The 13,836-nt window shown below is 43.1% G+C and overlaps 1 protein-coding gene across 10 annotated transcripts in view; it reads right to left on the bottom strand.

Annotated features, from left to right (window-relative positions):
- Positions 1 to 13,836, bottom strand: part of GATAD2B (GATA zinc finger domain containing 2B) — a 313,011-nt gene that overhangs the window by 88,869 nt on the left and 210,306 nt on the right. For 8 of the 10 annotated variants that reach the window (XR_013603500.1, XM_078669093.1, XM_078669088.1 and 5 more), the window contains exons 3-8: positions 13,695 to 13,824; positions 10,178 to 10,309; positions 9,897 to 10,028; positions 5,183 to 5,353; positions 3,667 to 3,982; positions 2,078 to 2,280 (exon numbers count right to left, since the gene is read on the bottom strand). Coding sequence is in view for 9 of the 10 variants with exons in the window: in XM_078669093.1 (XP_078525219.1) it covers positions 2,078 to 2,280; positions 3,667 to 3,982; positions 5,183 to 5,353; positions 9,897 to 10,028; positions 10,178 to 10,309; positions 13,695 to 13,824 (1,084 nt within the window). In the remaining variant the exon portion in view is untranslated. The remainder of the gene's footprint in view (positions 1 to 2,077; positions 2,281 to 3,666; positions 3,983 to 5,182; positions 5,354 to 9,896; positions 10,029 to 10,177; positions 10,310 to 13,694; positions 13,825 to 13,836) is intronic. The other 2 variants (XM_078669094.1, XM_078669096.1) reach the window with 1 other exon arrangement.

Here is a 13,836-nt window from a genome sequence, read left to right on the forward strand (position 1 = left end):
GAACGGGTAGCATATAAGCACCGCCCAAGTGCGCTGATGTCAGTTGCTTTCAAAGGCTTATCAGAACATTCAGAGGCAGAGGCCCCTTGCAAACTTGTTTGACCAGTGTGTAGATTTCTAGTTTGGGACCTTTTTAGATGGAAAAACAGTAAACTCCAAAGAATGGGCATGTGAGAGGGTCATTGAGGAATCTGCGGTTAGACAGAGTATGCACCACAAAGAGCATTACCGAAGGTAAGCAAATTGTTCTTCTGATAGATACTTTTAACCACGATTACCACACCTTGTGAACAGATACTAAAGCAGAGCCTCGCCAGGTGGACGGGATATGGAATGGCTTAGATCTAAAAGTTCTGTGTACCAAATGGGCAAAATACCCCTCTTGGCGGACACAACTAGCAAGGCAACGATGTTTCATGAACATGTGCACTGATATCCATGTAGCAGCCTTAGAGATATCTAGGACAGGCACTCCGCGTGCTAACGCACTAGTAACCACCTTCGTTAAAGTGTAATGAGCGCCAAATCCTTCAGGTGGCTGTTTCGGAGAGCACAGCATATTTTTATGCAGAAGCCTAACCACCTAGAGATGGTTCTTAGCTCCACTGCTTTGCTCTACTTTGCTTCTACGAAACCCAGAGTGTTGATTGTCCAGCTGATGGACACTAGAACGAGCAATGAAAAAACTGAGGGCTGTCATAGGGTCCAAAAGATGGAGTTTCTCCACCTCATTAGAGGAGTGGCATTGGGCAAAGAGAGTTGAAATGGTGATATCCTACCTGACATGGAAAGGTGTTACTACTTGTTCACTGGAGGCCCGGAACTTTGCTTTGCCGAAGTGCCCAAGAGGTTAGCCGTTAAGGCCTTGTTAAATGGTAAAAAAAGCTCCAGCAGGTGCTTGCCAGGCTGAAGAACCTTCATCAAAATGTTTGTTTTGACCTATATTGTTTGGAGCTGCAGGCCAAGGAACTCTGCAGCCCGTTGCATGATCAGAGTAAAAGAAGTTCTCTCCTCTGTAGAGGGACCAGTGGGAGAGAGAGGTTTAGTGTCTACGGAGGTGTTCAAACCACTAGCATCCTGTAATTCAGCATACCAATTCCCCTTACCATATTGTGGGGCTAATTTGTCACTCTCATCATTGTCGTTATTGTCAGAATCTGAGCCAAATAGCTGAAGTAATGTATGAGCCCTGCAACATGGAAAGGTAAGGTGACAGAGTCAGAAGGATTGGCTATCGGCTGCACTACAGTGGGACTGGAGCACACCTTGGGTCAAAGTTGAGATGAAGCCTCCTTGGAGTCGGAGACTACTACAGGTTAACAGCTTCTCTCCTGGCGCCGGCAGCATAGGCATCTATGTTAAAGGAACCCACACAGGAAGTGGAGCCAGAACCGGAGTCTGTATGAAGCCGGTGTGGAATCTAAAGCGGGTTTAAGACCCACCGATGCTGCAGTGGGCAAACCCATCGGCAAGACCACGACAGAAGGCCTTTGTGGATCCTTGGGGCCCAAAGGTGCACTGCTGGAGCCGGAAGCATATCAGATATATGCACAATGCTGCAAGGTCACCAATGGACACGGAACTTTGAGTTGCATCAGGACTAAATTTGCAACTGGCTCTTCAGGAGTTTGGCAGCGAGGCGGACACATGCCCTTTCTGGAGTTTCAGAGAGGCAGGAACGAATGTATGCAGCCCAACTCATCACTTTCAGAATAGAATGTTTTTGAGGAGTGGCGCAATGCTTTTCAGTTTTGGGATCCAGTTTGAATCCCAGGGGAATATTCACAAGGTGAGGAATCTGCGATCAGAAGTATCAATCAGGAATATTGCATTCCTCTGAGGCATTTCCTTGCTGAATGAAATTTCTAAATGGCATGTCCCAAAGTACATATAATACTTTCAGTTGTATGACAGGCCATCATAAATGTACAATTCCTGAGCATGTCCCAACACACATACTGTGAGAATGTTGGCTAGAGCGATAATGATTCCTAATGGACATAGACTTCTATTACATTCATTTATCATTTATATGTCATTGGACAGACTTAAAAGGAGATCTGTTGAGTGGACAAACCTGCTCCTGTTGCAAAGCTTTCACAAAAGCATTCTTCAGCCTGTTAGTGTGCTCAGCCTTCAGGGCTTTCTTCTGATTGGATGTCATGCACTGCTCACAAAGAATCTTCCCACTCTTCTCCTGCTTCCAATGTGGGGTGAAGTCAGTGCGGCATTGAGCGCACATAAAGGGGTCCATTCGCAGTAGAGAGGAACAGACCTTCCCTGCATGAAGAAAGCAAATTTTGTTAGATGTGATTACAAAAAAGGGTGTTTGGATGGGGACATATGGCACACAGGGTAGTGCTTCAGGTGCAAGATAGACAGAATGCCCTAGAACCATCTGCGCTAGCCCTAATCTTCATGTTAAATGAGGCATGACGACCATCTATAGCTTTTGTGCTTTAAAGGTGGCTGAAGAATTTAAGTTTAAGGTTTTAGATTGGTCTTTCTAATTGCAGTGGGGCATAAACAAAGGTTTTAGTTACTTCTTAAAATGATACCAAAGCTGTGCTGTACATTTTCTATAAAAAGAAAAAGACTGCCTCCATTACTTCAATGTGTTTATATTCTTTGTTTGCAACCTTACAAACTACCACGTGAGCCACAAGAATGACCACCTCATTTAAGTAACACACTTGTGAAATACAGGAAGTGACAAGGCAACCGTGAAACACGTTTTTGCTACAGATTGCTATAGATTTTTGTAGCCACTTGTCCGAAGGAATATTTTGCATTTCAAATCTAAACAAATACCTAGAACATATAGCCTCAATACTTAAGTTCCCATTCTAATTGTTAAAAATGAAGAAATTTAGGTTTACGGTTCAAATTTGCTCTATTTCTTGTGATTACCAAAACAAGGACTGTGCTTAAAAGGGTACCCAAGCTGTGAAAAATTGAAAGTTCTAGAGTCAATCACGTCAATCTTGCTATTTTCTAATCTTTCCAATGTTTTTTTTTTCCGATCAACACATCGCCTGTCAAGTGAGCCACAAGCATTATGTGAGCTGCAATGGCCAGTGCTTGTAAGTCACACGCTTGTGAAATACTGTAACATAGGAAGTGACCTGCAAAGCAACTTACATCCCGTAAGAGTCAAAGAACACAAAGAGAGATGGCAAGTTTTAAAGAGATGGGTGAGTGGGTCTAAATTAGAGGGATTACAGTTCTATGTTTAAGTAAAATTAGCAACTGCCGCTACCATTCAAGGCTGTATTACAGCACTTATGGTCACATGGTCATTCAACTCACAGGACACACCTGGAAAGTCTTTCATGAATATTTCTGGATACAGGTTTAGAACAGACAAATACTCCTATGTATAATTACCGTAGGCTCTCTTCTCAGTTCCCAAACCACAAACAGGACCAACTAATGTTAACAGCTATCAACAGCATTTCTCTGCATGTTTATAAACTGTGAATCCGAAAAATCTAGTAGCAAAGGAGACAATACTGTCACGCCACCCACATGTCTGCTTGTAAATGACATAGACTCTGTGACCAACAACCTTTCTGCAATCCTGTTCTGTTCTCTGACTAGACAATCGTTATTTTCATGGTACATTACAGGCCAATGTTTTTTTATGTAGTGCCTTTTTTTTCCTACCTTGGCTGTCAATGACACTTTGCACCACCTCTTCCAGCCCCACCATGTAGATGAATTCGCTGTTGGCGGCACTCGGAAGGAAGTGAAGCAGCGGTGCAGGAGGTTTGGGGGGTGGGATCTCCAGCAGGGTCTTCTCCAGCTGCTTGCGCAAGGCAAGCTTGGCAGCTGCCTGTGAGCTGGCTGCATCATTGATCGAGCTGGGGCTTGGCAGTGGAGAAGACACCCTGCTTACAGCTCCAGCCTGGATGTGAGAAGCGAGGTTCATATAGATGGCTGATGAGGAGGTTCGCTGGCAGGGTACTGAGGAACTGGTCTGCTGAGAAAGCAAATGGAAGGATAACCAGCCAGAGACAACGTAAAATAAGAAATATAAACATGAAAAATGTGGTTAAAACCTAAACACAATGGCCCTGTTCAGTTCAGCATCCCTATAGTCTCAGAAATAAATCAAGAAGATAGATATGAATAACAATGGCACGGTGAGTTACCAGGCACAGCAATCACAAGCTCGGAATGCAATAAAAAGATATCAGAAGGTACCCCTGTAAACAGCCTGCACTACAAAAACATTTTAGGATATGGACCATTTAAGATGCCGGAGACTTCATTAAAATGTTGTGCCTCATTTACTATTTTGCAAAATGAGAAGAATGCCATAAACCAGCGTGCCTCCTGCCTAGGCAAAACTGCGGGTTCCCTGGCATATTTAATCGTGGGCTTACAAAAAGGTGGAACCATGGCAAAACGTTTTCTAGCTCGCTGATGGTGATCTCATGACCTAGTGGGCAACCGTCACTTGTTTTTCCTGCCCTAATCCGCCATGCGATCAATGCATGGCAGACATGCGTATCGAAAGTCCAGAATGGTCCCAATAGGTAAAAAGAAGACTCCCTGTGTATCAGGGGCATTTATTTTTTTGCTTAGAGAAGAGAAACTCTTACTTTGGGAATCTGTTTTCTGCAACCAAAAATGTTGGCTGAGCGGGCACTTTAAATATGGTGTTTGCTTCGCAAACCTTTCAAGCAGGGAGGGGAGCCACTGCAGCGGAGACTCCCTTCATACCACAAAGATTCCTGACAGGCAGGCGGGGGTCTCTAAACAGGGTATACTGCCTCTAATAATACCGCATCCTTCATGAAATGTACTTAAAGCAAAACCCCAAGCACACTCCTCTATCTGGAGGTAAGTGTTCCCTTCTAGCTACACTAGGGCTGGAATAGAGAGAATCATATAAATTCAGCATTCTTCTCAACGATTAAAAGTACATAAAATTGAAATGACCCTAAAATCCAAATCCAAATAACCCCAATGATTAATTCTTCCCTGACACGGTCCTTCATGGAACAGGAGTTGCTATTCAAACTAAGCCTCCATGGCTCTGGCACACCATGCGTCTTCTGACCTGTGTCTGTGGTACAGCAAAAATTGGGCCACCACCACCCAGCAAAGAAGGGGAAAATCTCCATACATGATTTTTCTTACAAAGAAAACCTTTTAATTGAAAACCACCTCATACCTGCTGATAGTTGATGGCAGGGTTCATGCTTGGGGTGGAGGTCCGAATCAGTCCAGGTTTGGGAGTTACCCGCTGACTTTGCAGCTGTGCCGGATTTGGTGCGATGACTCGCTGAGACATGAGCATGTGGGGGAGGGCGGTGTTTGTGACAGACCTGATGACACTGTGACTCTAGAAATAAAAAAAATCCAGAAAATGATGTATACAAAGATCAAAAAAATACCTGACCACAAAATCCCAACCTAGAAACCACTTCCAAAATCATTCATATAATACTCAGAAAATATCACAAATCATATGGAATGAATACCAGGCTACAGGCTTAATAGTTAATGGGCTGGAGAGGCCGGAATGGCATGCAATCACTACAATGGATCAGCCAGCAGTGCTGTTGTCCTCTGCACTTGCATGATCCGCTGCACACGTATGTACTGTGCTACTGAATCTGAGCATCGCGTTGGAAGAAACATTGAAGTCCATAACACGACAAAGGACACAAAAACAATCTTTAAGATAATTTATTTTTGATAAAATAATTACAATGGTAATAAAACTGGCTTCCCATCCCAGAACAGTGGGCTGAAAGACAAGAGTCTAATTAGCAAGTCACACGTTTCAGTGTGAGCGGGCGACTTATTCAGTTTCAGTACATTAAATTACTCAGGATGAGGAAAGGTGTCACCTCACCTTCGGGGCTCAGAAACCCATTTCGCACATTTTATCAACTCTTATACACCCTGTGTTCTGCCCGTAGGTTTGTTATACTGCTATTGGTATAAGCTGAGATGTATACATCTTGAGACGCACAAGGGCCCTTTTTGACGCTGACTTTCAAGTAGTCAGTGAAGTAGGAGTAATGTCCAAGGAGACATTGAACCCTGCGTACTTACTTTATAGCACATAATCTTTGGCTACACAAGAGCGTAGGATATAGGAACTGAAGTAACGGGCACTTACAGGTCATTGTATGTTATTACACTTCTGGTTTATCCACTAGCAAGGCAGTTTGCTGCTGTAGGCATGATGGTGCCCAACTAAGACTGAAGGTTTACCTGGCTTGGTCTAACTTATGTTAGGCATCGGACAGTACAGCCCATCTAGGACAGTGTATTCAGTTGTCAGGGGCATGGACGACGGTAAAGGCAACATTAAGATCGTTGAGACTATTTCTCCGATTATATTAGACTTGATCAATGCCTCTCTTCTTACTAGAATCGTGGCCCTGCTTCGGAAACAGGCGATGGTCAAAGCTCTGTAAAAAAACCAGTTTGGACCCGGAAGAATGGGCAAATTATCGACCCATATCCTTGTTGCCGGGTATAAGTAAAATAGCTGAGAAGCATGTGAACTCAGCCCGCTCCTCATTCCTGGAAAAAACAAACAGATACATCCCTCGCAGACTGGTTTCAGATCACAGCAGGATACGGAGACCGCACTCCTGTCGGTAGTGGAGGAAACCTGAAAAATCCTTGATGGCGGAGGCTGTGCAGCAATTATTTTGTTAGACCTGAGCACAGCCTTCGACACGGTTAACCACCCGCTGTTGATTAGTAGACTCAGGGATGCAGAACTGACAGAAATAGCACTGAAACGGCTGCAGTCATTCTTGGAAAACAGATTCTTTTCAGTCTTTGAGGACGAAATCTCTTCTAAACAACTGCCCCTTACATGTGGAGTTCCTCAGGGAACAGCACTGAGTCCCACTTTATTTAATATCTACATGAGCTCCCTGGCACAAATAGTCATTCAGTTTGGGGTTCAGATTGTCACTTATGCGGACGACACTCAGTTGGTAGTTTCCCTTAACAAAAAGGACAATTCTGGACCGGGCATAACTTCCTGCCTAGAAAAAGTTGCCAGATGGATGGATACCTTGTGTCTAAAGCTCAATGGGGCAAAGGCTTAGCTTATGCTCCTTGGCAACTATGCCCCCCATATAGATTCCTTCTGCCTTAACTGTCTGGGCTCTCCCTCTGTCCCGAAAAAGCACATCAAGAGCCTGGGGGTTTGGCTTGACTGCAACCTTGATTTCAAGGAACAAGCTCGGAAAGTAGCAGCCACCTGCTATGGCCTTTTGAGGATGACTAGGAAGATCCTCCCCTTACTGCATTTCGTGGCCAGAGGGCCGCTAGTTCAAGCACTGATTTTGTCAGGGATTGATTATGCCATCGCTCTATATTTAGGAGCTCCACTTTCTACAACCAAAATATTACAGACAGTAGAGAACTGGGCAGCTCAGCTGCTCCTAAATATCCCTAAAGGTCTCTCAGCCAAATCTGCTCTTGCCTCCCTGCATTGGCTTCCAATCCAGGAGAGAATTCAGTTTAAGGCTATGTGCATTGCACATAGAGCACTTTCTGAAGAAGGATCCACGATGATTCGTGTTATGATTCACCCCTACCATCCCAAAAGAGCTTTAAGATCCGAAAGTAAACATCTGGCGACAGTCCCAAAAATTAAACGAACGAGAAGTGGAGGATGCCTTTTTTCATATAATGTCGCTAAGACCTGGAACCACCTCCCTCCCCACACGCGGTCACAATCAAACCATATGAACTTTCGTAAGCAGCTAAAAAGTCTCCTTTTCCCCTGATCTGTCTTTTAGACTTGGTATTTGCATAACCTTTAGCGCTGAGATACCCTCGGGTAACCAGGCGCTTTACAAATGCTATCTCATTCATTCATTCATTCATTAATGGTGGCAGACAGTCTCGGTATAGCCTTACTTCTTAAGATGTTACTTCTCAATCTACTTCATCAGACTTTCCCCCGTCTCTGTTATGATGCCAGTAAATCCCTCCAATTATTGGGCATGGCCTGAAATCCATGACCTTCTTTCCTCAATGTCTTTCCCACTCAGCAGCTCAACATCAAGAGCGTATCACATTTACAGCGTTTGTGATTTAAGTATGTAAAATTTGGCCCACCCACACCAGCCACTAAAAACCTCCAAATCACACACAACAAGTTAAATAGCTTTCAGAGCCACGCCCACCCTCACCTGACGACGTAAGACGGCATACAAGAACTGTATAATGTGAAGTGCAATTTGATAGTTTTTCATCAATCATGTTATCTCTACACTTGGTTTGCAGTGATAAATGTTTATCAGTACTTTGAAGATCAGCCTTAGGCCTTTGTGGCAAAGGCCAGCTGTTACAGCAGCCTGTGATGTGAATTGACAAGGCTCTGTGTGGTGGGATGCGATAGTTCTAATAATCCACAGCATTAACGGCAAATGAGAACAAATACTATCTATATCTCTATCTCTCTCTCTCTCTATATATATATATATATATATATATATATATATATATATATATATACACACCTTCCTCTCCTTTCCTAAAATCCTTTTGATTCCATCACTATTGAAATTGGCAGACGTGAAAGATCCGATAGTATCAATTTAAGATAGACTTCTGCTTGGTCAGTTTCAGAGTGTTTCTACTTATAATACCTCCAACCCAACGTTCCATAAAGTATGTTTATCAATTAATTATTTCGGTTTTATGACACACAAATACGTGTTTAAGGGTGCAGTATTGATATTTCTTATGAGTCCGTTTCTCGTGTTGTTGAGGATGAATAGTTGATTCAGTAGTTTGATCTGAACAGGAGCAGCGACGGGCGCAAGGTGGTGGGGCACGGCACCGCAAGTCGAGGGAAAACAAAAAGTAGTGCGCCAAACATACTTAAAAGGTCAGAAGGCAACTGAGCCAAGTAACAGGGCCAGTTGCGAGGCACAGGAACCACCCACTGAAAGGAGGGTCAAATGTGAAAATTAGCCACACAAAGGGAAGGAATTTAGACAAAGACATAAAGGAACCAATGGAGAGTGAGGGGCATGTTCAATAGAGGAGATACTACATGTCTAGCAGAGCAGCGAATGAGCGCGGACTCTAGACTCGACCTAAAAACTAAGTAGGAGTCCCCACTTAACTGATCTAGGGGTCTTGTAGGATAAAGGCAGCAGGGTTTCTCTAGGATTGTTTGCATACTGGCATCTTCATGCACAACCAAACATAAATTTAAAGGAAAACCTGGCACTGGATGCCAGTAGTGAGGTAATAGCCCTTTGGTTTTATCCACTTTACATTGCCTTCCAAGAGGTAATGGATTTTATGCCAATGGTCAAGACCCTCAGATTCCTCACTTTAGGAAGATCAGACTGAAAGGCCTTACATTCTTTGTCCAGGTGGCAATTATAAAACTACTTCCTTTCATCAATCGAGCCACTGAGATCCCCTCCGCCCTTTTAAAACCGAGCACTTGTGTAATTAGTGCTGATTAAGCTACTTTTGAATTTTTTAAAATATTTTTGGTATAGGATCTCATAGCCAGTTTGTTGGTAGAATAAATTATCCCAGCAATATGAAGAAGACAGGACATCCTAGTGAGTGGCGTGTTATCAAATTCAGTACTTACCTGCTCACTGTAAACAGAAAGTTAGCTACAGAACAGGCCAGAACTCTCCACCATCATCCAAGGGGGATCGTATGTTTTGCGACAATCCGTTTTTAGCTTTCAAGAAAGCAGTACATAAAAAGGGAATTGCACAGTTACTTTTATGGTCATGCCTGTAAGAGATCAGTACACAATGATTTCTTGGGTAGGGGGTTGCTGCAAAGCAACAGACTAAACGAAAAAGACAGCACTAGTCCTTGGAGCAGGGTTTCTGGAAACAGTGAAACACGCATTACAATGTACTCACCTGCATAGTTCTTAAATTCTGAGGATCGCCCCCTTGGGCACCAGGCCGCGAGGGAAGCTTGGACAGACCCTGCTGTCCAATGTGTGCAGGAGACGGCTGGACTATGGATGCTGCATTCTGGACAACTGGGGCCTGCAAGGAGAACATGTAAATAAACCATGGATAAGAATTGTGAGCATTCTGCCTGAGTGTAATTCACTTAAGGAAAGCAGCAATGATATACATGGAGGATCCAAGTAGCAAGCAGAGGCCAGGGCCTCACTGGAACCACCAGGCCTCACCTTCTGCACGACATTCTCTTTTTGTAGCTGACTCTGTCGTAGTTTCTTTAACAAAACAAGCCTAGCCTCTTCAAGCCGCAGCTCGTCTCGGAGCTGTTTGATAAGCTGTTGCCTCTCTTCTAAGTCTTTACCCTATGGGAAAATAAGTGGTGCAATTAAGAACCTGGAAATAGAATTCAGACAAGAAGAAGAGTCAAAGGCCTTGCAGGGATTCAGTGCAAAGACAAGACACAACAGATGGACACACAGAGAGAAGAGGGAAGCTGTGAAATAGAACGATGCAGCACATCTACAGGGAAGAAAGAGAACAAAAGAGGAAATAGGCAGGGAATGACGCAGTCCGCCAAGAAGGCAGCGAGCAAGCAGGAGGAGGAGAAATACAGGGAAAGATGCAGCTCAGCAAGAGAGACAATTTGGATCGACGGATCAGACAAAAATGCAAGGATGGACCCAAAGAGTGGGGAGAGGAAGCACAGTGAGATAGGAAAGAACAAATACATCCGATAGGGAAAAGAGAAAACGGCTATGACAAACAAAGAGTAACATGCAATCCGTCCAGCAGAAACAGAAGGCAGAAGATGGGCTAGAACAAAAAGGGAAGCATGTGGCCCATGGGGGGGGACATGTTACTTATCTTTGATAACAATGTATTCATCTGGATGCTCATACTGTAGAAAAATCTAATGAACAACATACAACCCCCAAACTTGATCGAGAAAACATTTTAGTTTGTGGCAATAAGATCTAGATGACACCTGAACATTTCTTGGATTAGAGTCACGCAGAGGAGGGCAGTACCTGACGAAATGGGACTCCGAGATTTTTCAAATGACATGACAAAGGATAAGCCTGCAGAGGCGATGGTGCTCGGAGATTTCCAGTTACCTGAAACATGGGTAAATGTGTCTTTCAAGCATACATGAGACCCTGATGCAGACTAAAGACACTGACATCCAAAGAAACTCTTTTACCTATCAAGTGTCAAGTATTGATGACTTGACTGGAAATATGGCTGATTTGGGGGTAGTTAGGACTTTCAAGGGGAAGTCTGGAAATCTAGTTGTGCCTTTTAAAAAGAGAATGCTTTCAGACAATTTTTCAGGATCTGACAGATGAATATTCCTTACATACTTAGATGACTGCCACCACCTCTGTGCAATTGTGGTGAGTGCTTGGAGCAGATTTCAGGACGAAAATTAGAGCCTGGTATTGATAATGGTAACTGCTGGTAAAGAACCAGAAATGTTCTGTTTCGATTTGCATCAAAATTTCAAAAAGCATCCTGTACGTAGACTGCACACATCAGTTCTCCTGATATAGCTGGGGAAACCAAGTGGCCTAAAATCCTTAACATCTTCATGCTCTCATCATTATTTGTACCACAAAGAACCCAAAATAAATTCTGAAATTAAATAACAGTATTTCCAGCATCTACTGTAAGAGGTGTATAACTTCTTCTAGCTGACACTGGAGGAATTAAATGTATTTATGGTGAAAAAGGAGAAGGCTATAACCACAAGGCATGTTCATTTTCCATAAGAATTAGCAAAGACTGACTTCTAGTACTATGTTCATCTCTGTGACTGAAGATGCCTTCAATCCAGCGGAGGAAAAGAAATTACTGATTTCCGCTTTCAGGAGGATTCCCTGCAGGAGTGCATGGCTGTTTTCTATCTCTACATAGAAGTCTCTTTCAAAGATGGGAAGGGCACTTCTGCTGTTGCGGGTGGAGTTTCATACCGAGAAGTGCTTAAACTAAAAGAAAATGGATGAATGAAATGTGTACAGTGAGTCAGCTGAACATCAAGGGTGTCCGGGCACTGAGAATGTAGGGCACATTCACACAGTATTAGGCAGGATGAAATAGCCAACGGCTGACCTTTGAAATTTTTATTAACAGCTTGTTAGAAGACCTGAGCACTCTATTTGGATTATAATAATGTAGTCTGGCCTTTCTTGTATAAAGCTCTATAGCTTCAAGCATTTGAAGGGTATACAACCTTTACCACGCATTTTTTACCACGCAATACCATTACAACGCTGGCATTACAACGCAAACCATTACAACGAATTGCGCTGGGGGGCGCTCTAGGATAGGGAATAAGTTTAATTTTCTATCCAACACCTTCCCTAGTGTCAACGGGGACTGGAGTTGGAATAGAAAATTATACTTACCACTATCCAGCACCTCTAAGCGCTATGCGTTGTAAAGGTATACGTGATAAAAACCGCGTTGTAAAAGTATGCGTGGTAAAAGTATGCGTTGTAACGTCATACATCCATTTGAAGTGAACTTGCTTTAGTAGTAGCAGCAAATGCAACCTCTTCAGATGATGTGTGATAGACTGATGGCGAGGGATGTTAATTAATAACCTGGCTATAGCAATTTGCACCACCAGAAACTGATGCAGTAGGTAGTTAGGAAGATCCTGCTATAAGACCACCTATGACTAATCCACCCTGGAGGTGATTAATGAATGTGCTGATGAATAATCTTCAAAGTATTGTCATGGACAATTTTCAGAACTTTTCTTAAAGATCGTAGAAGTCCAAAAGAAGAGGCGGTCACCGGCACGACTTTCAGACTAAAAGAGAGGTTATTATCCAATTTGCTACCTAAGTTCATAGTCTCTAATATTTGTCATCCACAAGCTAGACCATAGGTACTGGGAAATTGCCACAAAATGACATTTAATTTTTTCCCCTGAATTTATCTTCAAAGAGCTTTTATTCATCTTTTCCACCACTCTAATAAGGCAATTTTTAAAAGCTTCTTGAAACTCATTGTTCACTTTTGGGAAGGAAAATGTGAGTAGAAAATCATCTGCATAGGAGACCACCATGAAGCCATATGACTGAATTAGTGTAGCAAGCAAGGCCATATTTACGTTAAATAATATGGGGCTCAAAGATGCACCCTGTGGAACCCTATGTTTCAGTGGCTTTGCAGAAGATGAGAAAGGAGGAAAGTGGACCATGTGGTATCTATCCGACAGGAAGGTTTAGAGCCAGCTCAGTGCTACATCACAAACTCCTATATTGCCCATTGTTCCAAAATAATGGAGCAAGATATGGTGTCAAAGGCAAGTAAGAGCTCTATCACCACCAAGGAGGATGATTGACTTTTATCTAAGCTCACCTTAATGAATTCGAACACCTCAGGAAGTGCTGATTCGGTGCCACAACTGTGTCAAAAGTGAGACTGAGTACTGAAAAGTTGGTCATGTTGTTCACGGTAGTTAGAGAGCTGCTTGTTTATCACTTTCTCCTGCATTTTGGAGACTCCCAGACGAAGCGATATAGGCCTATAGTTTGCCAGTATTAGGGTCATATACAGTATAGTAATGTTACCCACATAGATTGGTTGCGACAGAAGATTACTATAGCTAATCTTGTGACATGCTTGAGTGGCTTTAGGATGTTTCAAACTTGAAACTTTTATCTCGGGTCATGGATGTTACTGTTGGGCCTACAAATTGCTTTCCTATTCTCAAATTTAATTGAAACAACATCTTACCTTGAACATCTCAAGATTGGCCAACTTGAGTCGGTCTTCAATGCGAGAGTAGCCACGTGGACTGGATGCCTCATTATCTGAGAGGACAATGATGTCTGGAGAGGGGGTCAGTCGTCCTCTGTCCTGGTCACTGAAAAAAGAA

The sequence above is a fragment of the Lissotriton helveticus genome, chromosome 12 (genome assembly GCF_964261635.1).
Source record: "Lissotriton helveticus chromosome 12, aLisHel1.1, whole genome shotgun sequence".
In the NCBI taxonomy this organism is placed as follows: Eukaryota; Metazoa; Chordata; class Amphibia; order Caudata; family Salamandridae; genus Lissotriton; species Lissotriton helveticus.